The sequence below is a fragment of the Gavialis gangeticus genome, unplaced genomic scaffold (assembly GCF_001723915.1).
Source record: "Gavialis gangeticus isolate Ggan-Ray unplaced genomic scaffold, GavGan_comp1, whole genome shotgun sequence".
In the NCBI taxonomy this organism is placed as follows: Eukaryota; Metazoa; Chordata; order Crocodylia; family Gavialidae; genus Gavialis; species Gavialis gangeticus.
The window spans coordinates 9,948,987-9,975,563 of NW_017729028.1; the positions used below are offsets into that span (position 1 = coordinate 9,948,987).

The window sequence follows — 26,577 nt, forward strand, 5'->3', positions numbered from 1 at the left end:
ACGTGCCATCGCCCCCCCCCCAGGGGGCAAGCACTGGCAGGAGCCGGCCCCCCCATGAGACATGCCTCATTCCTACAACCCCCACAAACCTGGCTGGGCAGCACCTGCCCCCTCCCTCACCGGGGTGGGGTGGGGTGGTGTTGATCTGTTCCCTACCCCTCTTCCCTCCCCTTCCAGCTTACCAGCTGGAGGCAGCTCTCCATGCTGCCAGCTCTGCTCCATGCTGAGCAGCAGCTGCGTGCAGCACGGGCATTTATCAGCCAAATTATCGGCCCCATAGGGCTGATATCTGATACAGGTTTCCCTCGATTTACATGGGTTGTTTATATGCAAATTTGCTCTTATGCGATGAGTATATTTAGACCCATAATTTGTTATATGCGAGATAAATTTGCTCTTAAGTGATCAGCATATGTGCCCCACCTCTGCCCAAGCAGGTAACTCTTTGTGGGGAGGAGAAAGGGCCCTGGACCCACTCACCCCAGCCCTCGCTGCAGTGACCCCAGGAGTGGCTGGCACCAGCTGCCTGCAGCTGCTGGCTGTACTATTCTCCACCTGTCCCCTGTGCCTGGGCTCTGCTTGTCTGCACTCATCTCTGCTCCTGGGCTGTGCCGTACTCGGGCCTGCTCCAGCATGGGCTGGGGTGAGTGCAGACAAGTGGAGCCCCAGGTGGCACAGGGTGCAGCTGTCACCCCAGCTCCTGCTGCAGCAGCCCCAGCAGTGGCTGATGTCAGCTGCATGTAGCCACTGGGCTGCACCATGCCCTGGTGCAGGCAGCTGATGTCAGCTGCTCCCAGGGCCACTCCAGCACAGGCTGGGGAGAGTGCTGCACCCTGCACCACCCGTGGCTCCACTTGTCTGCACTCACCCCAGCCCATGCTGGAGCAGCCCTGTGAGCAGCCGACACCAGCTGCCTGCACCACAAGATGGTATAGCCCAGTGGCTGCAGGCAACTGGCACCGGCTGCTCCTGGGGTTGCTGCAGCTGGGGCCAGGGTGAGTGCTACTCTGTTCCCGTTGTTTTGCTTCCTTGTGCAGCCCTGGGAGCAGCACCCCTCCCGCTGCCCCTTCCCTAGTTCCAGCTTTACTCCCTCCCTCACCACCATAGGAACCTATCCCTACATGTTACATTGTAAAGTGAGTTTGCTTTATGGGAATTTGATTTATGTGCCATTCTCCGGGAATGCACGTACCACACAAATGGAGGGAAACCTGTACAGACAATGTTCTTCATAATAGGTACCAATCTGATATCGGACCGACATATTGGTGCACCTCTATGTACACCTAACATTAAAACCAATTTTAGGCCTTACTCATATGAATTTAACATTATAGAAAAAATTAAAAAATCCAAAGATTACATTGAAAGATTGCATTTGTGCTCAGAAAGTGAGCATCTAGATAGGTAAGTGTTCAAGAGGAATACTAAGAGTTCTTGGGCATTCCAAAGCTTAAGCATATGTATTTAGGCAGACACACTGCACGGAAACTACTCTGAAGCTACGATCCTAAAAATCACCTTTTAAAAGCCTTCTGTAAAAAGTGATGGTTTTTAAAATATAGCTATTTTGGTTGAAATCAGAAGTAAAGATTTAGGGACTATATCGTTCAACTCTTAGTTCATGCAACATTTGATTAATGTTTTGGATTATATTCACCAACAGCATTTTTTTTTAAAGAGTATTAATAATGTTAGCTTTGGGAGAGGAAAGGTCAAAAGACACAGAACAAAATGTAAGTGCGTCAAATGTTTTTCCGGGATGTCACCTGTGCTATCAGTTTCTGAAGGGGTGGGTTCTGTAGGGGCAGGTACACAAGAAAGAGGTTCCTCCTCTGAGTCAGAATCAGAGTCGAGAAGCATGCGAGAACTGGAAGGCTTAGTGGCAATACTGAGAGAGGTAGAAGAATGTTGGTAGGTAAAAGACATTGACTCCATTGTGTGGGACTGAGTGATGTGGACTAAACAGTACAAAGAAGGGAAAAAAGGTCAGAAAAGATGTTAAGACAGAAAAAAACTAGAAAGAGAGTATTAGTTTTTTACATTTTATCATGTAACACAGTATTTACAAAATGGACACCATAAACAAAAGAAATAGTTATTAGTTTGCATGAGATACAGAATATATTTTCTTAATTCTTAAAAGTTTAGGGAAAAACCTCATTTTTTAAAAACCCATTGAAAGGGCAGGGTTAAGGTAAAGACCGTTTCACTTAGTACCTGAATATTAAGTGCTATCAAGCTTTTGAAAACGTACAAAGGAATACAGAAATACCAAATAAGGTGCATAAACCTCAGCAGGGCAGTTTAATACTTCAGCTCCTACGGAATTAAATTAAATTGATGAAAAAAGTAATATTATTAAAAAATACATACCAGGGAATCCATCATCTGCCTCAGCATCCCCAGGGCCACTACCTATGCTACTATTATCTAGACCAATATGCAATGACTGCAGCTGTGAGCGAAGTTGTTCAATGTCACTATCTTTGCTGTCAAGTGTCATCTGCAGTTCGATTCGTATCTGGCTCTCTTCAGCTATTTGCTGTAAAAATGATTTTAAAAGATTTGCCATTTAGTATTAACACTCTACTCCATAATTTACTAAAAATATTTTCTTAGTGAAATAAGTACTTTGCAACAAATCTTGAAGTATACAACTATTTCATTTTTAGGTGAGTCATCCTTCACATAAGTAAAATTATAAGTAAATATGCTATCCTACAATATTTATATCCTCTTTTGCAATTTCTTAAATAGCTACCGTAATAGTCTTATTTTGATTATTTCTGCACAGGTATTCTTACCGCCTGCATCTCATTGATCTCCTTTTGATATTTGATCATCATTTGAGTTAAATTTTCACGTTCAGATTTCAGTTCCATATGCAGCTTCCTGTTTTCCTTTTCTTTCCTCCGCACATCAGTGTCAGCTCCACGTTTGACAGGATTCTTCCGATTCATGATCTCAGCCAGCTTGTTCACAGCCTTCAGAACACAGAGCAAAGAAAACCCCCAGAATCAGACCGAGTGTAAACATCCACAGTCACTTTTAAAATACTTCTCAAAAACTCAAATCATTGTGCACTGCTAACTAAAATGCCAATGTAAACCAGTGTAGTAATTAAGTATACTTCCAAAAAAAAGAAAATAAAGATAATGATGATATTTCATTTTGGATAGAATATTTTTTCTGCATACTTCCTTCACATAATCCATTTAGTCAGAAGCCAAAAGTATCTTTGAATGGGAATTTCTAACAGGCCACTAGGTTGTCTAGAAATTATACGAATTCAAAATCTGATTAATAAGGTCTAGTTTCCTAATGACAGCAGCATTCATGACCACAGCCTTCAAGAAAGGTGAACAAGTGTGTGTGCGTATGTGTATATTTAGACAAAGACGAAGGTAACTAAGAGTTGTTCATAACAGATTTAAATCAAATTATCTCATAATTAAGAACCATGTCAAAGCTAGATGTTTTGAATCAAGATACATGGCTTTATGTGCATTCTGTTTTACATAGAGGTAAATGACGTTGGTGAAATATGTCTACTGACATATATGATATACTGATGTAGCTACACTGATGCAAATTTTTCTGATCTATTTCTGTAAAAAGGCGTAGTATAAAGATTGCATCCATTGAGTGCATATGGTCAGTTAATATCAGAAAGCAGCCTTTCCATGTAAAAATGCTACATAATTCATGAAACATGCGCTGATGAGGTTACTGGGATTATTGTTTCCTCCACTTTCACTTATATTTACCTGGGTTTTCAGTGTTCTCTCGTTCAACAGCTGTTTCTCAAGTTGTGCTTTAATAGTTACTGTAGCTGCTGCTTCTTCTTTTAGCATCATAATTTCTGTAATAAAGTAATAATGCAACTATATAAAGGCTGATAACAGCAGTAAACAACAACACTTTTAAAAGTACAAATTACTTCAAATTGAATTCAAGGTGTTTAGTAAGCACTCACCTTCTTGAGCTTCTTTCAGTTTATTATTCAGCTCTTCCTTCTCATTAGCAAGATTAGCCACATCACTAGTTAGTGTCCTATTGGCTTCTTCCAACTAAAAGGAAAACAAAGAATACAGTTACCACATTACCACACAACTACCACCACTACCAGCAGCAGATCAATGGGTTCCATGAAGTGACGTGTACCAAAGCCCAGGAATAAGAGGAAGAGGTCCTGAAGCAAGAAAAGGAGAAGAACATATTACCAAGTGGAGGTGGGCAGAAGAAGGCGGTGGAGAGTGGCGGGGGGAGGGAGGAAAGAAAGGGAAGGATAAGAAACTTCTTGTCAGACCATGTGATATGGAAAAGGAATAATGGAAGACCTTGCTAAAGTCAAGAAGCAAACAGAGGGCATGTATGATGACAGCTGCCCAGAGAGACTTGATGGAGTTCAAAACAATGAGGAGGTAAAGGCTGAAATGTTAAGAAAAACTGAGAGAGCTTGGAACCAAGAAGAGCAGAAGGAAATTCATCACAGCTACTGCAAACCTTTGCAATGGAAGGGAGCTGAAAACAGAACGATTACTGAAACCCACGTAAAGGCAGAGGATGGGTCAAAGAAGAACAAACAGGTGGAGAGAGCCAAGGATAACCATGTATGGAAGCGTATTTTTTATTTTTTTTTTGTAAAACAAGGCCTTATTCTATAGGTTTCAACAGGAGAGGACTGCATTTAAGACCAATAGGGACAGAAGTCCAAATTGAATAAGTCTGACTAATTGGTGGTAATTCACACTTCATAGGTACGAAGGAGGGAAGAGACAGATTTTGAACAGTTGTCCGCGAGACCTAGAGAGAGGTCATGGAACTTATATACAGGGATCTACCACCTTACTGGGGTCGTTTGACCCCAGTGCTCTTCCTGCCATGGCAGGGGGTCGGATTAGATGATCTGCTCAGGTCCCTTCCGACCCTAGAAACTATGAAATCCGGGAGGCAGCTGGCTGACTTCGCAGGCAGATCATGGGGCTGGATGGCTGCCATTTTCATGGGCTTATCACAAGCCCCCTGGTCTCTGATTGGCCACGAGGAATAAGGAGGGAGCCAGCAGTACTCATAGCCACTGCTGCGGCCCAGCTGTGTGGCCTGCCAGAGGGGTGGGGGGCTGCAGGAATGAAAGTGAGCCCAAGATGGCTGTTGCCCCCGCCCCTTGCCACTGATTCATTGCAAGGGCTGTCCATCATATGGCTCTGCCCCTCGAGGCTGACTGGCCAGGAGGGCAGGCCGTCATGTGGCCCCACCCCTCGCTGCCAATTGGTGGAGGGGGTGGGGCCACATGACAGGCAGCCCCCACAACCAATCAGTAGCAAAGGGCAGGGGCAGCAGCCATCTTGGGCTCCCCTTTATGCCAGCAGCTGCCTCCCCCTGGCAGGCTGCACAGCAGCAGCCATGAGTACTGCTGGCTCCCTCTGTGACAATAACACTATTTGTGTGGAAATGTGCATCTCAAAATATAGTTTTATGGAAATAAATGTATTACTCTTTGGTGCTTTACAATAAAGCACCAACATTTGTCTAACACATTATTTCTGAGGGGTTCTTCTAAATTAGGATTATAAACAAGATTTCCAATTTAATCCTTGAAAACCTATACAAAGCAGGAGTATATTAAGCCATGATAAAAGCCTTAACAAAACAGGATATACCACTGCATGCACTCCTTCCCTGCACAAACTTCTCAGGAAGGAGGTTGAGAGAGGAAACAACCTGTGACAGAAGTTAGGCACATTACTTAACCTGCTGGAAGGTGGCGGGATCCTATAGTGATGAGTGCAGCATAGAGTTTATATAAAGTAAAGTAGAATGCCCTTAAAAACCTTCCTCTCTAAAGAGATCCTTTTTATTTAGGTTTTTATACACCTCGAATGGAAAGCCTAACAAAACTTTGATTAAATGAACATGGACTGGACCAATTATATGTAGATTTTGATTTATATATTTGGTTTGGTCTCCACAGAAAACTATTTTTTCAGCCAAATACAGGAAGTATGCAAACCACACATACTAAGAAATATTTGCTATGATTTTAAAACTTCATTCATCCATAGGAAGGAATGTAATGGTTTTACCCCTTCTCCTGCCACTGTGTTCATATAGAGTTTACTTCTAACTCTTCTAAGCACCAAAACAATTCAAGCTGTGTGTTTCTGTAAACATTCAAATATGTATTTCAAGTACTTGTTTTAACAAATAAAGAATTTCTAGCACACACAAAAACAACTGCAGAAGGTATTGTGCAAATTACTTACAGAAGCTATGGTAGCATCTTTTTCCGTAAGCTCCTGCTTATGCCTAGCCATCATTTCTTTAATCTCCAGCTCTTTCATGATCTTCTCTTTTTCCAAATCAGAATATTGCTCTTCAGCAATGGAGCGAGCAAGTTGCTCTGAATCAGCTTTTGTCAAAGTGATCTCAAGCTGAGCAGCCAAGGAGTCTCTGCAAATAATTAGTAGTTATTCAGAAACCGTTTTTTAAAACAAAGTTAAGCATTCTGGTTTTCTGTACGTTTAATAGTACAGCCCATAAACCCTCACCTCTCATCTTGTAACTCTTGTATCTTTTGCTGTATTTCTTTACAGAGTTTAGTTTTTTCTTCACATTCTTCTTTCAGCTCTCGAACCTGTGTCTTGTACAAGGTCTAGATTTAACAAAAAAGAGAAAGAGAAAGGAAATGACTTGCATATTGTAGTTGAAAGAGACCAGACATTAATAAATGTGATTCTTAATGTGAACAGAGGTCATATGCAGGTGCGCCATGTCCCCTCTGTGTGTAACACTACTCCCAGAAACACTGTTGTTTCTGTCTTTTTTCATTACCCTCCTCTCAAATAATGGTCCTGTACCTGAAACGATACTAGAGATGAGAAGAAGAGATAATCTTCTGTTCAGGAAGAGAAATGCATTCAGTCTCCATACTCTTTCTCTTGTGTGCGCACATGCACGCGCACACACACTTACTTAAACTATCAAATCAAAGTGCCTAGGAACACTATTCATGGACACTTTATATTGGGCCAGTAATTCTCAACTAAGTTAACAAGATCCTTTCAAGGAAGTTGTAGCGTGGCCATGCAATTTTGGATTTTAGGATTGCCTGTCAAGTGTACAATCATGATTCACAAATAAATCCAGGGATTTCAAATAGGAATACATAGCATTAAAAACTTCCTGACCTGTTGTGGGCTTTCTGAGTTCTTCACAACAGAAGAACTGCTCTATTATTTTTCTGTAGTCAAAAAACCAGTGAAAGCTAACAGCCTGCATTTTCTGAGGGGTTCCTTAAGCCTAAGAAGATTGAGAACCACTGTGCTAGACATTGTACAAATAGTATAAAAATACAGTCCCTGTCACAATGTAAGGGCATGGACCCATATAACACTTAGAATGCTTTAAATGCAGTTGAAACCAAAACAGAAAACAAGGCTGTTACCCCAGTTTAAATCTGCCTGGAATGGTTCAAAAGCATACCTGGAAAACCAAGTGCTATTTTGAATTGGTTCACTGTGAACTGTTTCAGCATTGTGTGGACACCAAGCATTCTGTGAAATGGATCTGGTCAGTTCTCCAGACATCCCACACTGCATTGCCCCCCGCCCCGCTGCAACTAGCTGCTCTGGTAAGCTGCCAGAACTCTACTGCCCCATTTTTTTCCCTGTATTTTTGATCAGTCAGTTCCTTTGCACTGCTTGTTCAATAAAACTTATCTTTCTAACAACAAGTTGCTTCCTCACTCCTTACTCAACCCCAGCCCCTCAAAGTTTCCTCAGTCCCTGGGAACCAAAATCGGTGGGTCCAAGTACTAACTCCCTTCCCATCCCCACCGCTCACCAACTGTGATGAATGCTGGCCTGAGTTCTAGCTTTTATCCTTTGGTGTCAGAGCCACAGAACTTCAAACAATTGAGACCCAGTTCCCAATCACAGACACTCTGAAATGGTTTGATTGCTATATGTCTTTGCTCCCTGTCCTGCAACAATTATGAACTTGTTCCCAATCAGTAACAATGGGAATCAGTGATGGTTCTATTTGCGTCTGTACCTTAACAGCTTATGATCCAAGTATAAAATGAGACACATAAGATGGATACAGACAAGTATGGAAGTAAAAGGAGACTACTTTGATCAATACAACAGGCAGGGATCTCTGCATAGCAACAGCATAATTGTCAGAATCATAGAATGGGGCTGGAAGAGACTGTGGGATGTCAGCTAGACCAGTCCCTACTCTATATAGAATCATCTTATCAGGGAGGTTAGGAAAGATGGAGAGAGAACATGAGCAGGGATCCAGGTTTTCTGTTTCCCATGGAAAATGAAGTAAAACACAGATTTCCCCCCTACCAAAGTAAAACAGTGATTTATCATTTTAACAGAGAAACCTACAGATTTTGCAGTTTTGCAGCGAGCTGTCTGCAGACTGCCAGAGATCCAGCCTGCAAAATGTTGGGCGGGAATGGGAGGAGTGCAGTCAGGCAGGGGAGCACATGGCCCCAGGCAGCCTGGAGAGCAGCTCCCACAGGTAAGTCCAGCAGGGGAGGGGGGGTGGAGGAATTGAGGCCCCACCCATGATGGGGGGAGGCTGGGGCTGCTGCCCAGCCAGGCAGTGGATGGGGTTTGAGGCCAGGGGCTGCAATGCAGTCACAGGGCCCTGGTGCGGAGCGGGACAGGGCCACGGGCAGCTTGTTCAGGGGGTGGGTTGGGTAGGCTCCCTGCTGCTGTGTGCACTCCCAGGGGGCAGGGAGGACCCACGCCCCCTAGATCTGTATGTGGGGAATGGGTGAGCTGCCCACTGTGGGTTTGGGCTCCTGCCCTGCTGCCTTCCCCTAGGGCCTCTGCAGCCCTGCATGAGACCCGGCACTGCAGGGAACAATAGAATCATGCAGGGATCTCCTTGCCACTGCAAACTCCCACGCTGCACTGGTAATGCATCCTCCAAGTGTCGGGGCAGCAGGGTTATGCCACTTGCTGCAGCCTCGCATGCAGAGGACGTGTCACCAGGGCAGCGTGGAGCCTGCAGCAGCAAGCAGCTTTCTTGTGCAGCCACAAGCTGCCCTGCAGCACCATATCGCACCCACCAGGTTGTGGAGGCCCTGGGGGAGGTCAGCAGGTCAGGAGCCCCAGCCCACACCCATGCCCACCCCATACACAGATCTGGGGGGAGCAAGTTTTCCCTACCCTGGCAATGTGTCCTCCACATGCAGGGCTGCAGTGAGCAGCACAACCCCATAACACTTCCCCCCACACACAGAGGATGCATTGCCAGGATAGCGCAGAGCTCAGTGGCAAGGAGATCCCCATGCAGCTCTGCTGTTCCCTGCAGCGCTGGGTCACACATGCTGGGCTGCAGAGGCCCCACAGGAGAGCAGCAGCGCAGGAACCCAAGCCTGCAGCCTGCACCTACCCCGTGCGCAGATCTGGGGGGTGTGGGTCCTTGTTGCCCTCTGGGAGTACATGCAGCAGGAGGGAGCTGGCCCCCCAACCTGCGCCCACAGCAGGCAGACAGCGTGGGGTTAGTGGGGAGCCAGGCTCTGTGCTCTGCTCCACTGCAGCAGCTGCAGTCTCCTGCCAGGGGCAGAGGACTGTGGACCCAGATCCCTGGCCCTGTAGCCCTGGCAGCTGGGGCCCCCTCCAGCAAGTCTGGTGAGGGGCCAGGGGCACCAGCGGGGGGGAGTGTGGAATGTAGGGGGGCTTTTATTTTAATCATGGATTTGGGGGTTTTATCAGAGAATTTGCAATTTTTTTTTTTTTTTTTTAATCAGGGAAAACAAGGATACCTGATTATGAGACTTGAAAAACCTGAGCAAATGTTTGAACTATTGAGCAGTAATATCAAAGGAAAAATTAGTTAGTATTTTCCTCTGAACATCCAATGGGAGGAACGGACCCCTTGCAAGAGCAGGGACATTTCTTGTGTTCCCCAGTACAAGCTCTTCCCCTTCCTTCTTTAGGCTATTCATCACTTGCAATCAAATCAAGTCTCCCAGAAGAGAAGCCAGGTTCGAGGCACTGATCTGGACACAGGTCACTAAAGACTGATAACAAGAAGCCCTTTTCAACTCTACATTTATAAAAAAGAGCTAAAGCCTAATGCTCTGGGGGAAATGTGAAAGATGATATGGTCCTTAAAGAATGGAAAGGGGTAATCAATGATACATACTGAGAAATATTGTTCAGCTTCAAGCTGGTCTTGAAGCTCTTTCATTTGTCCATCTGCATCTTGACGTTCCCTGTAAAGTCAAAAACAATTCTTTTAAGAATAGTGCTTGTGCTTTTATGAGCATGTTCATGCACACATAGATAAACTGTATCCCTGTCCTACTATTCCCTTACTAAGGTATGCAGCCTACCAGGCCATTCTATCCGGCCCATGGGGCCCCTAAAATTTTTTGAAAATTAATATTTATCTGTCCCTGGCTGCCTGTCATGCAGCCCTCGATGGTTGCCAAAACTCAGTAAGCGGCCCTCCCCACAAAATAATTACTAAAGTGCAAGAATCACATCCCCTGATTTGAAAATGACACTTCTGCTAATACAACCCAGTATGCTGTTGGCCTTTTTTTTTTTTTTGCAAAATGGCCACACTGTTGCCTTATATACAGTTTATAGTCTACTGTAACTCCATCTTGTTTGTTCTTTGTGTGATTCTTGCATTCCTTTACACTGGGGGCCTATCCATTTAACAAAAAGAATAAAGGAAGTCCTCAGACCTCTCCTGTATCTCAGGTGTTAGCAATATTTTGCCACCAAGGGCCACTGATTGCAACTCAACCCAGTCATGAGTTGCAAATGTTGGTTCCCTCCCTGCTGGTAATATAAAAGGTTAAATTGGGGGTGTCAAACAAAAACAACAGAGAGGGCTGGGCAGTCAGCAGATGGTGCTGATTTTAGTCTATTCCTCTGTATGTGGAAGGACACTGGGGACATACTCTTTGCTGCTCAGGACGTTGCAGGCAGAGGGAATAGACCAAAAACAGTAAGCAACAGGATCCTGGAGAAGCCTTTTCTATTGCTCAGACCTTGCCACAGGCCAGATACAATCTCTTAGTGGCCCAGATGGGGTCCATGGTAGATGGGTCCTAACTTGGTAGTTAAGCCATTTTCCTGACAAGTGGAAGAATGGGAATAGCATATCCCATAGGTAGTCCACTACACAACAAGCTCAAGAGGCACACAATGCTGCCTGCTGCCAGAATAGGAAAGCTATACATCTCCGCAGGCAAAAAAGGATCAGCATCTTGAGGCAAACTAGGCTGTCACAAAGAATGAGAACACTCTGCATCTCCCTGGACAGAAAAGGATCACGCTCCTGAGGCGAGATGCACATTTAAGTATCTAAAAGATGGAATAGAAGCTGAGCTTCTCACTTATTATGCAGCTATACTGTCCCCAACTCACTGGGGACTGATGTCATCAGGCTATTATGTACTTCTGTAATACAACGAATGGTAAACAGCAATTATTTGTAATTATTAGATTCAACACTGCAGTAAAGTGCATTGATAGAGTCAGTCAATTCTATATGGCAAGTATTTAAAATAACTTTGGTCCTAAATTTTTGCAGAAAATGAAAGTGCATTAGTGCGTCTACAAAAAACCCAAAAAGATATTTTTGTGCAATTCTGCTTACTTGCGGAGTTCATTATTTTGCTTTTCCAAGCTCAGTTTGATTTCCACGAGATGGTTATTCTCTTGTTTTAGCTGCTTTTCTGACATTTTTAATGAGTTAACTTGTTGCGTTTGCATCTTTAAGTCATTCTGTGTGAGGCAGCGTTTCTGTGTTTCCTGTTCTATTTTTAATGTTAAGTTTTTGATCTGCAAAATAAATCAATTCTTATTTGTATCCTAGAGGAATTTACAATCCATGTAGCAAAGTGAGACTTAAAACAGCATTTATATTTGTATGATGGTCTACTTTTTAAAAATACATTATTGCACATAGTGCAGATGTCCTTTTAGAAAGCAAAGGATCGATAAATTCTAAACGCAAAGAAAGAAAACAAGCTCTTTGCCCCAACATTACACAATTTAAGATTCCATATGAAAAACTCTTCCAAAATATGAGTGCTCAGAAAAGTAAAGCTTAAACTAGAAGGAAGTTTTCCCACCAGTGCAGATATTTTTACCGTTACTTTAAGTAGCAAATATTTATAGATACTGCCTGAAATTAAGAGCCATATCTAAACTGAGCACTAATACAAGCTTTTCAATTATCAAAAAGGTTCCCAATCAGACTACTGATACAAATATTACTTACTTCTTCATTTAATTTATCCTTTTGCTTCAGGAGTTCATTTATTTTCTGCTGTGATTGTTTGAGATCACAGTCCAACATTGAACACCGCTTCTCAACTTCTAACATGCAGTTTTCTACTTTTTGCTTTGAAACTCTTTCTTCCAAGAGTTTCTTTTCCATTTCTGTGAAATAAGATCATTACGGTTAAGTCAATGCAAGTTGTGAGCATTCAACATTTCTAAAAAATTGGGACCTTTGGTTAGGTTCCTAACTGTGGTGAAATGTAAAAACTTGCATCTCTTCAGTTTAAAATATTGTGGGGCCTTTTGGCATTAAAGGTGAAATGAAGTATTAATTAAATTGATAATTGAGGATTTATACTCCTTTAAAACTAAAGAGAGATTTTTGTAAAACTGGTACACAAATATTGCTCAGGCAGCTCACAGCTGAATGGATAAATTGAAAAACATTTTCATAATGTCTCATAAACCTCAAAGTGATTGTCAGCTATTTTCTCCTTTTCTGCTCCAGGACAAGTTCCAGCTCATCTGCAATCCATCCTCAGTCTCAGAACCTGATTTTTTTTTTTTAAAAGGCATTCTCTTTGCTACATACCCACTGCCCAAACCTTTCCATATGCTGTCTTTTGCTATCCTAGTTTGGAATCAACTGCAGACTATAATTTCAACTGTCCAGCAATCTGTTGTATTAACTGAATTGCATGTTACTACTGAATCATCATTATTCTTGCTTTCTGAATATCTGCAAGCCTAGGCTCAAATTTTTTTATTCGCATTCCTGGCTTTTCAAACTAATGCACTGGCTTACAACTAAAAGGGGTAAGAAAGCTGTTCTTATCACAAACTGACTGAAGGATCACTGATATTTGCACACATTTTGTCCTCATAGCCTAACATTATGTATATATTTGATTTCACTTAAGATGTAAAATGTGTAAGTTAAAAGGTTTTTAGACCCCCTGATGATAAGCATGCTTTAAGAAAATATTAAAACAGAGCTAGCTGCATCATCTTCAAACTTCTAATTAAAAATACTGTTTGCAGTTCTTTTTCACTTTGCCAAGTTAACTGGGCTTAATTTTTTCATGCTGCATTTCTGCTTCATGCTGCATTTTTCCCCCAGGCAAAATGAATCAGAACTATTTCCAGAAACAGGGCAAGGGAAAAGACATCTTTTGTCCACATTAAAAAAAATCTAACAAACTGGTTTTTGGGTTTTGTTTTGTTTTATTTTAAGCTTTGCAGACCCAAGTTTTGGAACTTGAATCTGAAATTTGGCAAGGAGCTTGCCTTTTTGAGAGATGCGTCTTGTCATACACAAAAAAAATCCCCCACCTCCCATCCTATCCTGAAAAATGCCGTTCATATAAGCAGTTCCTCCTTAGGGAAGCTGGAACATTAAAGCCAGGAAAACAGCCCCACAACAGCTGTAGTCAATCAGGATCACTTCAAAGAATGTATTGGAGGTGCTTGTGAAGAGAAAGTGGATGAAGAGTTTTTAGTTTTCTGGCATTAAGCAGATATATTTGATCTAGTCATCAATTTCTGCAGCATATAATGTACTGTTTGTTCTCCAGAAGTCCCCACACAGCCTTGGTGTAGCATCCATAAGAAGGACTTCAAGACCAATAGCAAACAACAGGGTGGTGCTGGCAACATGAAGAGAGTACATGATATGTGAAAAATACAAGTCAGAGTTACAGTTGCTGTTCCTTTTCACTGAGTGCAGTTGCTTTGAAATGAGCAGTTGGTGTACATCAGTGGTCTCCAACTTTTAAGCAGGTGATCTTTGGCACTTAAAAGCAACCCAAGATCTACCATGCACCACTGCCACCACCCCCCCGCCCCAGCAGGTTAGTCTGTGGGGAAGGAAGGGGGGGGGCAGATCAAGGCAGAGTGAGACAAAAACTATTTGAGGGCACGCCTCCCCAGCAAGTAAGTCCCACTCAGCCAGGCCCCACTCAACTTACCCCTGTTCCTACCTCTGTGGCACTGTCCCTCACCGTGGGGGCCTCGATCTAACCTCCACCCTTCCCCTCCCCCACTAATTGACTTGCTGGGCTGGGGCATGTGCATGCATGCACATGGGCACTCAGCCCCACCACCCCAGCCTTGGATCAACTCCAAGAGGCTTTGAGATCTACTGCAAGAGGCTCCAAGATCTACTGGTGCATTGAGATTCACTGGTTGGTAACCGCTGGTGTACATCCACAGGCTGTATGATGGATATTTAAAGTCACCAGTGGAAGCAAACAACTGAAAAAATGGCAGAAGTGCACGGTATGGCCACTCAGTGTTTGGACGAGACTTAGAAATGTTCATTTTTGTCATTTACCCTTTCTTATCATAATGTAGTACATTGCTGTTGATCAGTAACTCTGGTTACAACAATAAGTACTCCTAGGCCCCATTTAACATAATACACACACCTTTCATGGCTTCTGATTTTGCTTCTTCAATAGATTCATAAATCTTATTTTTGTCTGCTAATCGTGCTTTTGTAGCTTTATGTTCAGCTTCTTCCTGTTCCAAGTTCTGTTGCAAAACTTTGAATTTGTATGTCATGTCTATTTCCATGTTGTTCTTCTCCTGTTAAAAATACAGGAAAAAGGAACTGACTTATTTGACAAAACAACTGTATATCACACTAAGGTGAAAACAATTTATGGATAACAACAATGTAGAGCTCAACTGAAATGCTGGACAGTTTATTAACAGTAGAAGAGCCGACCCACACTAAAGGAGTGACATGTTAAGGCCTGACTCCCACCGTTGTGTTTTTTTACATGGATACAATGAGGCTTTGCACAAGTCCCATTTCCATACAGTTGTGTAAATACACTGGGAACAGTTTAGTTTTCTTTAAAATAAAGCAAAATATAATATAACAGAAGATTGTACAGAACTATAGTTTCCCATAGTTCTTTACAAAGGTTGAAAATAAGATGGTTGCCAGTAAGAATCCAAGAGAAAAGGAAAATTGAGGAAAAAAAAGAGACAGCACGATAATGCCTATGCTACAGCAAGTGAAAAAAAGTTGAGAATTTTAAATAGGAACTAAAATGTTAAGTTTGGTGCATTTTCAGTTTGCATGACAGAACACTAAGTTAATCCATAAAAACATAAAAATTTAACTGATAAAAAGCAAAGAAAAATTGTATTGTCATTACAATATGCTGTGAAAATGCAGCAATAGATAACAGGCTTGAACAATGAAAAAGATGGTCAATTTTTACACCAGATTTAATTTTAATTTTTCAAGGTGTTGCCAATAATATTGACAAAGAAAGGTAAACTTCCAGGTGGGGCACAGAAGTTCAGATTTTACCAGATGGATTCATTCATTCAAAAAGGAAAAAAGGGCCAAAGAAAGAAACAAGAAAATATCTGTAATTTGAAATGTTTTCCTTTGGTGGATTAACAAAAGGGGGAAAGGTGGTGAAGTGTACTATATGCATGCTTATATATTTCTTTCCCTGCTGAAAATAAATTCCTACAATATGCATTTGACTAACAAGGACATTTTAACTGCCATACACTGGGACTTTTTAAACACAGTTTATCTGTGTACTAGAAGTCAAGTAATGTAACTTGTTGGTGGTACGGAGGAGAGTTCAAAAGTAGCATCCACCACTGTGTTGGCTGACCATACTGCCACAGCAGCAGCTGGTGCTGCCCAGTGATTCATGGCTACCCTGATTGCAGAACCGCTCTTCTACGCGTCTTTATGAGAATAAATTGAATTTATTTCTCTATCTTAATACAAAATATATTGATTCATGGCACCTGGGTAAAATTCTTTAAAGAGCAGCAAATGAAAGAAAAGAGAAGCCAATTAGCATATAAGTAGCAATGCAGGCTGATCAAGTTTGGCACCTGAAGATGCCATTTTACCTTTCATAATGCAATCCAGTTATATGTGCTGTTTTAAACAAGTAGTTACCTTTTCCAAATCTGTAAGCTTCTCCTCTAATTGCCTCTTCTCCATTTCCATTTTGGCTAGTGCGCTCTTTCCAGTTTTTACTTCTTCTTCCAAGCCAGATATTCGACCTAAAAATGTCCAAAACGTCAACTAGCCAGAAATAAAGAGTTAAACTGTTTCACAACTAACCTATTACAATTTCTCAGTTTATAAACTGTAGCTATTAAAAATGTCCATTTTCTAATTGATTGGAAGCTCTTAGCAACATTTTGTACTGACTGATGATGTTTCCCCCTCTCAAAATTTCAGCTTGTACATCTTACTAAATTAGATACAAAACCCATTTTAAATAATGCTACTAAAACCTGTTGTATTTCTGAAACTTGAATCAACGCATAGTTTCAGACATATCTGTTGAAGTACCTTGCAGATCACTAATAATCTCCGATCCATGGCTTCGATCTCGTCTTTCTGATTCTAAAGCTGACTGAAGATTGAGGAAGTCTTTCTCAAGTTTGAGTTTAGCATTCTCTAGCATGCAGTGTTTATCTTGCAGTTCACGATTATTAGCTTCCAACTGCTGGATCTGTTTTGTACTTTCTGTCTGATTCTTCCTTAACCTGGCTGCAGTATCAGACTCTGTACGCAGCAAAGCATTTGCTTCATCCAGCTAAGGGTTCACAAAAACAAATTCCAGGCAATTAAAATTTAAAACTATGACAAGCATCTGTTAATCAACATTTTATGTATCAAAGAAACAAGACAAAGATAGAAGTGATTTTAATATGACATTACTAGACCAAAGTGTAAAGAGTAATTTAAATTCTTAAAGAATTAAACATAAATCTCATGTAGAGTTCATATGCTAAGGACTTCAATCCTGAACTTCAATAAATTATTCTTGTGATTATAAAGTAACACACATACTCAAATATAACTTGCCTGTCTTTGTAACTGATTGATTTTCTCATTTGATATTTGAGAGTTCTGATTTCTCTTTTTCAAATCTTCAAGCTGGTCTTTCAAACTGTTCACTGTAAAAAAAAAATACATACATCATCTATATTTCTATTTATATATAGCAGTGACCTCTACCATACTGATTAAAATGCCTTTAAAAAAAACTGACCCTTACAAACAACTTAACTATTTTATATTAAAAGTATTCCCTTATATCCTTTTTCAGATTTTGCTCCACATACTTTCATTTTCCAAATTGCGTTTTTTATCTGCTTCATGTTCCGCTTTCCTCTGATACTCTGCATTCTTGTGCTGAAGAAGAGCCTTCTCTCTTTCTAGGAGTCTTAATGAAGATTCTACATTCTTCCTTGAGGTTACCTGGAAATATTTATATAATTAAGTTAAAAACAAAAGAGACATAGCTACACAGAAAATTGCTTTAAAGAACAACTCATGGATTCCAATTAGCTTACAAACAAACGAGTATTACATCTGTTTCCTGTAAACATGTGGCATACTATTTCACAGCTGTTCCAGCAGTTGCATACAAACACAACAGGCAACAGAGAAATAACTATAGTAATAAAATGTTATTTCTGATGGGTCTGGATCCTTCAAAAGATCAGTAATGGAGGAGATCCAATCTGAGCATGATTTGGAGGTCAGCAGCCAAATGTTACTATCTGAAGGCTTTCAGTAGTCTACAGTCAATTAATTTGGTGGTCTCGATCTAGTTTCTAGGGAACAAGCATGTACTGAATAAAGAACGTCAGCAAAAATAAATGCGAACTTTCAGAAGAAATTTTTAAATGGGCATGTACAGCTTAGCTGTAATGGCCCCTCCAGATGTGGTCCCAACATATTTGTACTGAACCAGAGGAATGCTTAAATTGCTGCAACCTGTACTAGGATCTGTTCTATGGAAAGAGAATTTCTGCTACTGTTATTACTCCTGCAGCTTAAACTGCTATTAACTTCATAAGAATTTAAATGCTACTTTGTCCAAAGTAGTGGTAGCATAGAAGTCATCATACTCTCCTTTCACCAAGGATACTGCAATATGGGCAATTTCTTATGCTAATGGTACTATGTTATAGTTCCACTGTTACTTAATTGCAAAAGTGTGTCCCAGGAAAAGAAAAATTAAATTAAATACTTCACAAATGCACTTAAAATCAAGAAAAATACATCAATTTACCTCTTCATCTAGTTCTTTCACGATCTTCTCTAAACGAGCATTAGTAGACCTAAAGAATTTGGAAATAAATATAGAAAAAAAGCATCAGTTAAAATAAAAAACAGAATAACATGGATGTTTCTTGTGTATTTTGTATAGTAGATACTGTTTTAGTTGAGCAACACAAGGATGCAGGGAAAAAACATCATGTGAATGTAACCTCATCTAAAAAAGATGAAAAAAGGGTGGCAGAAGTCAGATGACTTAACTTTTTTCAAATCAAGTCTGTTTTTTGAAGCTGGGACCCTTAAAATACACTTTATTAAATTTGAAGTTTTCAAACAGGAAGTGTTTATTAGTGGAGCAAATAAGACACTGAAACATTCTTACCTGTACTTCTGTTCTAATTCATCTTTGGCCTGTGCTTCATTGTTGAGCTGCTCTTCTAACTTGTTTAACTTTTTTTGAAACTGCAAATTGTCAGAAAAAGCATGGCCAACATGTAAAATACTGGACCATAAAAATGAGTCTAGATCAGTAAAAGAAACAGTATTGATAAGCAATGAAAACTGAGTACCAAGATGCAGATAAATAAAAATTCTCAAGCAGCCACAACCTCTAGATTGAGAAATAAAAATACATTTCTGCAAAATATTAACTTGATCCTTCATGAAGATATCCATAGTAACAAAACTTGTTGCATGTAGTGTTAAAATAAATCTAACCACCACAGAATTATGTGCCACAGATGGTAAGCCACAAAAAGCTCTACAGAAAAAGAATGTTGTTTCTGGCCGCTGTCTTTATTCTTTCTAACCTCAGCCCTCTGGATCAGATTCTTTGGATTCTCCAAATAAGCTAAATAAGGCGTATGATCAAAATGGATAACATTTTAAGAATACCACTGAGCATGCTCCGAGGGTTTGCATTATGAAAAAAGGTGAAAATATTTAAGACATTTGCCTAATGTCCCTATAACATTTGGGAAAACATAGTATAGCCAGCATCAAACATTAAAAAATAAAACAAATAAAAATAAAAAAATAAAATAGAAATAAAATAATCATCATCATTAGTCAGTCCTGCAAAACATGTTAAATTGATTTCAAATGACTTCAGAGCATCATTGTCTGTTGTGCTTTTGGACACTGAAGGTTCATTTTTTCCAACTTGTCTCTGGAACCACAAGGGCTAGAATTTTTTTTTTTTAAATGAGGTGTGCAATGGTCATGGTTACAAGACTCCAGAAACAGAGGCTTTACAACAGTCATGGAATATTGGGAGAGCTGTAAGAAAGAGTTGACAGAACTGAACTATAGTGTTTTACTAAACTGAAATCTTCAAGTCAGAAATATATTTGCTGTTTTTCAATCTAGAACTGAACAGATGGTGTGGATATTGGACTATAAACACCACTGAAGAATTCAGCTGAGACAGCATGCTATCTTCAATATCAATAACTTATTTTAAAAAACACAAAACCTCCTAATTTGTGCATTAAATGACAGAAAGGAAGTACAGAGGTAGAGGTTAATTAAAAACTGTGGCTGAGATAACCTTCACATGAATTTTTTGGACTTGCCCACATGTATTCTGAGATTCTTTGTAGCTTTTAAGCTAAAAAAAAAAAAAAAAAATCACCAGATTGACAAAATGTTTATTTAATGAACAAGTCTGGGAAACACCCTTCTTGTCAACATGGTGGCAGAAAGGGATCTTGGAGTCATTGTTGACTCCAGGATGAACATGAGCCACCAGTGCGAGGAAGCGGTCAGTAAGGCTAACCGCACCTTGTCATGCATTTACAGATGCATCACTAGCAGGTCCAGGGAGGTGATCCTCCCCCTCTATGCAGCACCGGTCAGGCCGCAGCTGGAGTACTGCGTCCAGTTCTGTGCACCCCACTTTAGGAGGGATGTGGACAACATGGAGAGGGTGCAGAGGAGGGCCACTCGCGTGATCAGCGGGCAGCAGGGCAGGCCCTATGGGGAGAGGCTACGGGACCTGAACCTGTTCAGCCTCCACAAGAGAAGGCTGAGAGGGGATCTGGTGGCCATTTACAAACTCACCAGGGGGGCCAGCAAGAATTGTGGGAGGCTCTGTTCCCCTGGGCACCACCCAGGGTTACTAGGAATAACTTCCACAACTTGTTAGAAATAAGGTTCAGGCTGGACATCAGGAGACATTACAGTTAGGGCTGCCAGGCTCTGGAATGGGCTCCCAGGGGAGGTGGCACTCTCTCCTACCTTGGGGGTCTTCAAGGCTGGACAGATATTTGGCTGGGGTGAAATGACCATGGCATCCATTCCTGCCTGGGGTCAGACCTGATGATCTGTTTAGGTCCCTTCCAACCCTAAGCACTATGAAACTATGAAAGTTCTTTATTATTTAGTCACAGGTATTAAGATTACTAGTGTATAGCTTACTTATTTTGATGCATAAAATTTCGAACTCAGACATACTCTCCTGTACTAAAAGTTTTATGCTTATAAGGGTTCTTTCACATATGTGAATGAAAGTGAACTTTCATGTTCTAGACAAATTAATAATGAATCACTTGTATAAAATTTGGAGCTAAAAATCACAAACTTCTCTGAAAAAATATATTTTGTGATGAAGAGTGTTACACATTAATCTGCAAAAGAAAAAATAAACTAGCTGCCAAATAAGAACTGAAAATAGTTTTCAATCACATATTCAGTTTTATACAGCAGCATTTTATACTTCTTCATAAATGCAATTTTAAAAATCTTTTATTCACAGACTGCTCTTTTTACCATTAAACACTTAACCTAGTTAAGTTGTTACAATATAATTTCATGCTAACACAAACAACGTAGCTATCTTCATTTCTTCCATAATTCAAAATACTGGACCTACCTCTTTGCTGTCCTGTAAAAGGAAAAATAGACAGATTTTTATTAGTAAGAATTAAAATGACATAAAACAAAAAACATTTCCTACAAACCTAACTCAAGTGTCATGACTCTTAATAAAATTTCACATTTTAACATACTTATTTTATACTTTGAAGAATTTTAAGGGGAGCCTTATGCTGTAATTATAAGGCACACAATAGATTTACAAATATTTGTTATAACTTCCATAGGAAAACACATTTTCAAGACGCACCTAGACGCATACAACCCTCAGTCGTTTCTACAAATGTTATTAATTCCACTATATTCTAATTTCTAACTGAAATTATTATCCTTCTGTCTAAAATACACACTATTGAATAGCTACTTGTAAATACAGACATATAAACTAACATTAAGCAAAACAATCTAACTACATACAATATTCACTCTTGAATGCAAGCCTTTTCTTAACAGACAGCAAAATAATTCAAACATATATTAAAGCACTTGCCTCATTTTTGCTAAGCTGCATGGATTCATTTTCTCTACAAGACTGAGGATAGTCACTTAACAACCTGTTTAAAAAAACCAAAAACTAACTGTTATTTATGTTTTCAACAGCTCTGGCAACCAAACCAATCAACTCATTTTAATCAATTCTCTGAGGCCTTAATCGTTCCTGGGCTATTCTTAGAATAAAGCCAGTTTTTTCAGTACAAGTTCTCTTCATTTTCATTTGAATGCTCTCTTGACTAAAGGGAATGTTCAGAATTTTTCAGTTCAATGCAAGGTTACAATGAATATTTACAACAGTTGCATAATGACAAATGTGATAATATATACAATTACGAATCAGAGAGAGACAGCTTTTACACAATATGCCTTAGCTGAATATTCTTTCCAAAATTAGTACTTCAAGAAAAGTAGAAAAGTGAGCTACAACCAGTCTAGATGTTAAAACACAAAAGCAGTTAAAATGCTATAAATCTGCAGCATGTAGACACCAATGTCTAATCACATAAGTATCAAAGTATTCCCTCCCCACCAAAACAGAATATTTTGATAAATACTACTTAAACTCGGCATTTCAACACAAGGCACATACTAATTATGGTACACTATACATAAATCAATTGTATATTTACAGCAAAAAGAGGAGGATGTAATAAGAATCTTCAAATATGTTTCTAAGGATGCATATTTTAATGTCACATACAAATTGTCTCTGTAGTAGGTAAATCCTATAAAAGGCAGCTGGTTTCCCACAAAGGCTTTGGGAATTGGAAAGGTTTCCACATCTCCTTTGTCATCCTCAATATCATCAAAATTACTGCTGTCTATGTCACTGCTAAGCTCAGGTACCACAGGAGCAGCAGCTACAAAGAGGGAGAAAAAAGTCAGTTTCATAATATCCCTAGTTGTAAACACATCCCTAGCTGTAAACCCTCCCCCCACAACCCCCCCCCCCAGAAAACCAAACCCAAAACATTTTATAATGCAATATAAACTGTGGCTCTTATAGTAGCTTGCTATACTATTTACCATGTAGTAGACCAAATATTATGTATTATTAAAAATTCATTTCTTTGCAATGCCACACATGACCGAATATTTTTAAAGGGTCTGGAAACAAAAGCTCAACAAAAATGTATCAGCTTGCTACAGCATGCAGGTTTTAATGAAAAAGCAGACACTTTTAAAACACCTACATTTTTGATCAGGGACTAAAGCCCAATCTTTGTTTAAGTATTTTAAGAAGTTGCAGCAAATGTCTGATTAACGTAGTTATGATCCAACTGCTAAATAAGCAGTTGATTTTTCCCTATGGCAACTGAATTCAGACCGCCTTAAACTATATACAAAGTAGTATACTTAGAGAATGTTAATTTACAAGATAATGGGGACTTTTACCTTTAGGAGGTAGGCAAGTTAGGATAAGTAGAACTGAATATATGCCTATTTGTAAAAATACTAAAAGCTCAAAGAAATAAACACAGTACATTGCAGCATGGAAATGTATACTCATAATAATTATGCTTTTAGTATAAACAGGAATGACCTGTTTATACTAAAACAAACAAAAACAAAACAAAAAGTTGCTTATACAAAACTCAGGTAAACAGAAAAAAAATACTTCACAAATAAAATACTAACTTTACAAAAATGTTGTCTTTTTCATTTTTAATTACACATTTAACGTATTAGGAATTGATTTATGCAAATATTGAACATGATAAAAAATAAAGTTTTAGCTTAAACTACTTACTCTCTCGAATATTATCCCAGTTCCACTGATCACTCTCAAAGAAAGGGTGCTGTTTAATTTCTTCTACCCCATTCCTCCCAAGTCGCACCTCCCTAAACATAGCAATTAACCCAGTTTCAGGTTAGGAAAAACATCACTTCATTTTGTTTAATTAACAGTTGTCTTCATGTAAAATGGCACAGAAATTTTAAAGCAAATGTTTAGGTGAGAGCAGTTGGTGAATGCTAACATGAATTGCATTAATAACCAATTGATTTCTCATACAAAGTGTTCCCAGTTTCTTAGGAGGCACTCTCCTTGCTAGTACTCAATTTGCAGTCTGCCACGTGGGGAGTAAAGCATTTTTCCACTGAGAGTCTGTGTAGAAAGGGAGCACACAGGCACAAGGTTTTAAATGAAAAAAAATATCAACTGAAAACTTGCAGAATCTGCCAAACCACACAATAAACCTTAGGACGCAAATGAAGGGAGGTTTGGCTTAGTACACAGAACAGTTATTCAAGCCCCACTAAAATAAAATATTAAAAAAATTCTCTCGTCTTCCCCTTAAAAAACAACTCTTACAAATCTTTTGATTACACTCGCTATGAAGTCAACAAATGGTAAAGTTTTAAGAGCAACAACAAAAATTCTAGGTCTTTACATAAAGACAGTCTTCTAGAGCTATCTATAAGAACAGAAAAACAACTTTTATTCTAGAACTAGTATGTCACGCAAGAGATGCGCATTCCTTCTTGTCACTTTAAGTGCTTCGGTAGTGAGCATCCACTACAGAAAAAGGGCATCTGTTTTAAATAAATCCCTTGAACACCACATTTTAATATAAACAGGAAGCCATACACACGTGGGGGAAGTACTCCCGGCCACATTTACAGTATTAAACTCTGTTCATATATCCCCTCTCCACCCTTCAACCATTCCTTGGGTGCAAAGAAGGGAAAAAAATCCTACTAAAACAGTCTTCTCATGAATGGTACTTCTTTAGCAGCACCCTTACTCAACAGGCTACACAAATGCCCTTTGAAATGCAAAACTAAGTTTAACTGGCATGTACTTTAAAAACATATATATTTTGTTAAAAAAAAAAATCAATCATGTCACAAGGTTATTGGGCCAGGTTCTCCACTGAAATTCTGGTTAGTGAAGGACAGTATGACACCTGGATGCTCCCAGATGACTGCACAGTCCAGTTCAGTCTCTTTTAACCGGCTGGGGGTTCTCTAGCATATGCCAATAAGGGATCAGCTAGCAAAGCACATGAATGTGTGTGTATGTACATCTGGTGGGCTGGAGGGAGGGCATGGAAACAGTTTAGTATCTGCCAGCTTAATGTCAACAACAAGCTCCCCTTACACAATGGGGAAGAAAAGAAAAAAAAGAATCGCTCTTGGCAGTTTATATCCAGAACAATTGCCCCTTTCTGGTTCATCATCTATATTTGCAAATTCATACGTCAAAGAGGTTAAAATAATGATGTTTTTTAAAAAAAAGCTGTATAACAACTTGAGAAAGAAAACCCAACTGTATAAAATTCTTCACTTTTGAGAAAGTACAGCAGAATGCAGATCATTTGCATCTGGGTATGGACACAAGTACCAGTGAGCCTGCTAGATGTGGTTGAACTGAAGTGGACAGATATACAAACCCATTAAACCAGTTTAAAGCAGCTAGGAACTGTTCAAAAGTTTACCTGGAAAATCAGGTGCTCGTTCAAACCAACACACTGTGAACTGGGTACGTGCTGTGTGTGGACACCAAGGCTTCTGTGACATTAGGCTGGTCAGACCCCAAGGCACCCCACACTCCTCACCCCCTTTAAGTGCTACAACTACCTGCTCTAATACGTCACCAGAATTCTACTGTCCCCTCTCGTTTGCTGGCTTTTGAAAAAAAATGAGGTACCTTGCACTGCTTGTTCAATAAACAGCTCTGACAACCAGCTGTGAACTCATTTTCTACTTAACTGTGTTCCCTTGTTATCACCCCTTGGCTTTGGCAACCCCACCCTGCCAGCCACCCCAAATCACGCCGCAGACTTTAGTCAACTGCAAAATACTGAAATATACCAAACTCAAGTCTAGAAGAGAAGGACAAGCAGACAAATGAAAGTGCCCCCAGCCACAAGTCATTCATCCCCTCAAATGCCCGAAGCGTGGGTACAAGCACTCCTCCTCCACGCTCCCTGTAAGGCATGCTAGACTGCATCCTCACTCCTACTCCCTGGTGTTGGAGCCACAGCACTGAAAAAGTGATACTTCTACCTGTAATGCATGGACACTCTGTGTGTGAATACCTCTGACCCATGACAACTGTGAACCAAATTCCCAATCAATGACACTTGGAAATGGTTCAATTATTACACGTCCCTTAGTCTGAAGCAAATTATTAAATAAAGGATGAGCTGCAAAGATGTTTTCTGCAGTTTTTACTTCAAAGGACACTGATTCTCCACTCAGCCAGAGCTCATCAGCAATCACTGATGAGTAGCTGTTTATTGTGGCCCCATCTTCACATGAGACTGAAGAACCTAACCCTCTGAAGTGTCTGGTTTCTAGTGTGTTTTTCATAGTTGTGCAGTGTACAGTATTTAATGAATGAAAGTCAGGTTGTAAGTTATCATATTTAAGACCTTTTTGTAGCAGGGATTTTTTATTTAAACGTCTGAACATTGCACTGAAGTTCGGGCTTGAGGTTTTTAATTGTAAAACTGTTCCATAGAAGGAGTTGCCAGAAGTGCTCAGAGAATCACTGATTTTACCTACACATTGTGCAGAGGTTGCAAAAAAAAAGTCAGCAACTATGAAGCTGAGGTAGGCTTAATTTCTCAGAAAATGAAGGTGATTTAGGGAGCACAACTGAGAGAAGTAGCCATTATGTCTAAAATAGATATTGTACCAAAATAGTACACACATACCTGTCAGTTAAAAAGGCACAGATGAGATTCTTTGCATGCTTAGAGATTTCCACTTCTTCTGAGAAAATTAGTGAGTTTTTGTGATCCATGATTTTACTGTATGTTCCTACTAATGAGTCTGCATAAAATGGAGTATCACCTAAAATTTAAAAAAATTAATTGGCAAGATTTTTTTTTCTTTTTTTTTTTTTTTTTTAACAAAAAT

The 26,577-nt window shown here is 39.9% G+C and overlaps 1 protein-coding gene across 2 annotated transcripts in view; it reads right to left on the reverse strand.

Moving 5' to 3' along the window:
* The window catches only part of ROCK2 (Rho associated coiled-coil containing protein kinase 2), a 213,445-nt gene that overhangs the window by 34,129 nt on the left and 152,739 nt on the right, over positions 1-26,577 (reverse strand). For both annotated transcript variants that reach the window (XM_019520753.1, XM_019520752.1), the window contains 21 exons: positions 26,373-26,511; positions 23,459-23,550; positions 22,409-22,568; positions 21,704-21,767; positions 21,212-21,223; positions 18,722-18,801; positions 18,353-18,401; positions 17,397-17,532; positions 17,137-17,228; positions 16,618-16,864; positions 16,216-16,322; positions 14,702-14,861; positions 12,274-12,434; positions 11,647-11,831; positions 10,177-10,246; positions 6,555-6,658; positions 6,270-6,456; positions 3,980-4,073; positions 3,771-3,865; positions 2,808-2,987; positions 2,377-2,545 (listed from right to left, as the gene is read on the reverse strand). In XM_019520753.1, the coding sequence (XP_019376298.1) occupies positions 2,377-2,545; positions 2,808-2,987; positions 3,771-3,865; positions 3,980-4,073; positions 6,270-6,456; positions 6,555-6,658; positions 10,177-10,246; positions 11,647-11,831; positions 12,274-12,434; positions 14,702-14,861; positions 16,216-16,322; positions 16,618-16,864; positions 17,137-17,228; positions 17,397-17,532; positions 18,353-18,401; positions 18,722-18,801; positions 21,212-21,223; positions 21,704-21,767; positions 22,409-22,568; positions 23,459-23,550; positions 26,373-26,511 (2,583 nt within the window). The remainder of the gene's footprint in view (positions 1-2,376; positions 2,546-2,807; positions 2,988-3,770; positions 3,866-3,979; positions 4,074-6,269; positions 6,457-6,554; positions 6,659-10,176; positions 10,247-11,646; positions 11,832-12,273; positions 12,435-14,701; positions 14,862-16,215; positions 16,323-16,617; positions 16,865-17,136; positions 17,229-17,396; positions 17,533-18,352; positions 18,402-18,721; positions 18,802-21,211; positions 21,224-21,703; positions 21,768-22,408; positions 22,569-23,458; positions 23,551-26,372; positions 26,512-26,577) is intronic.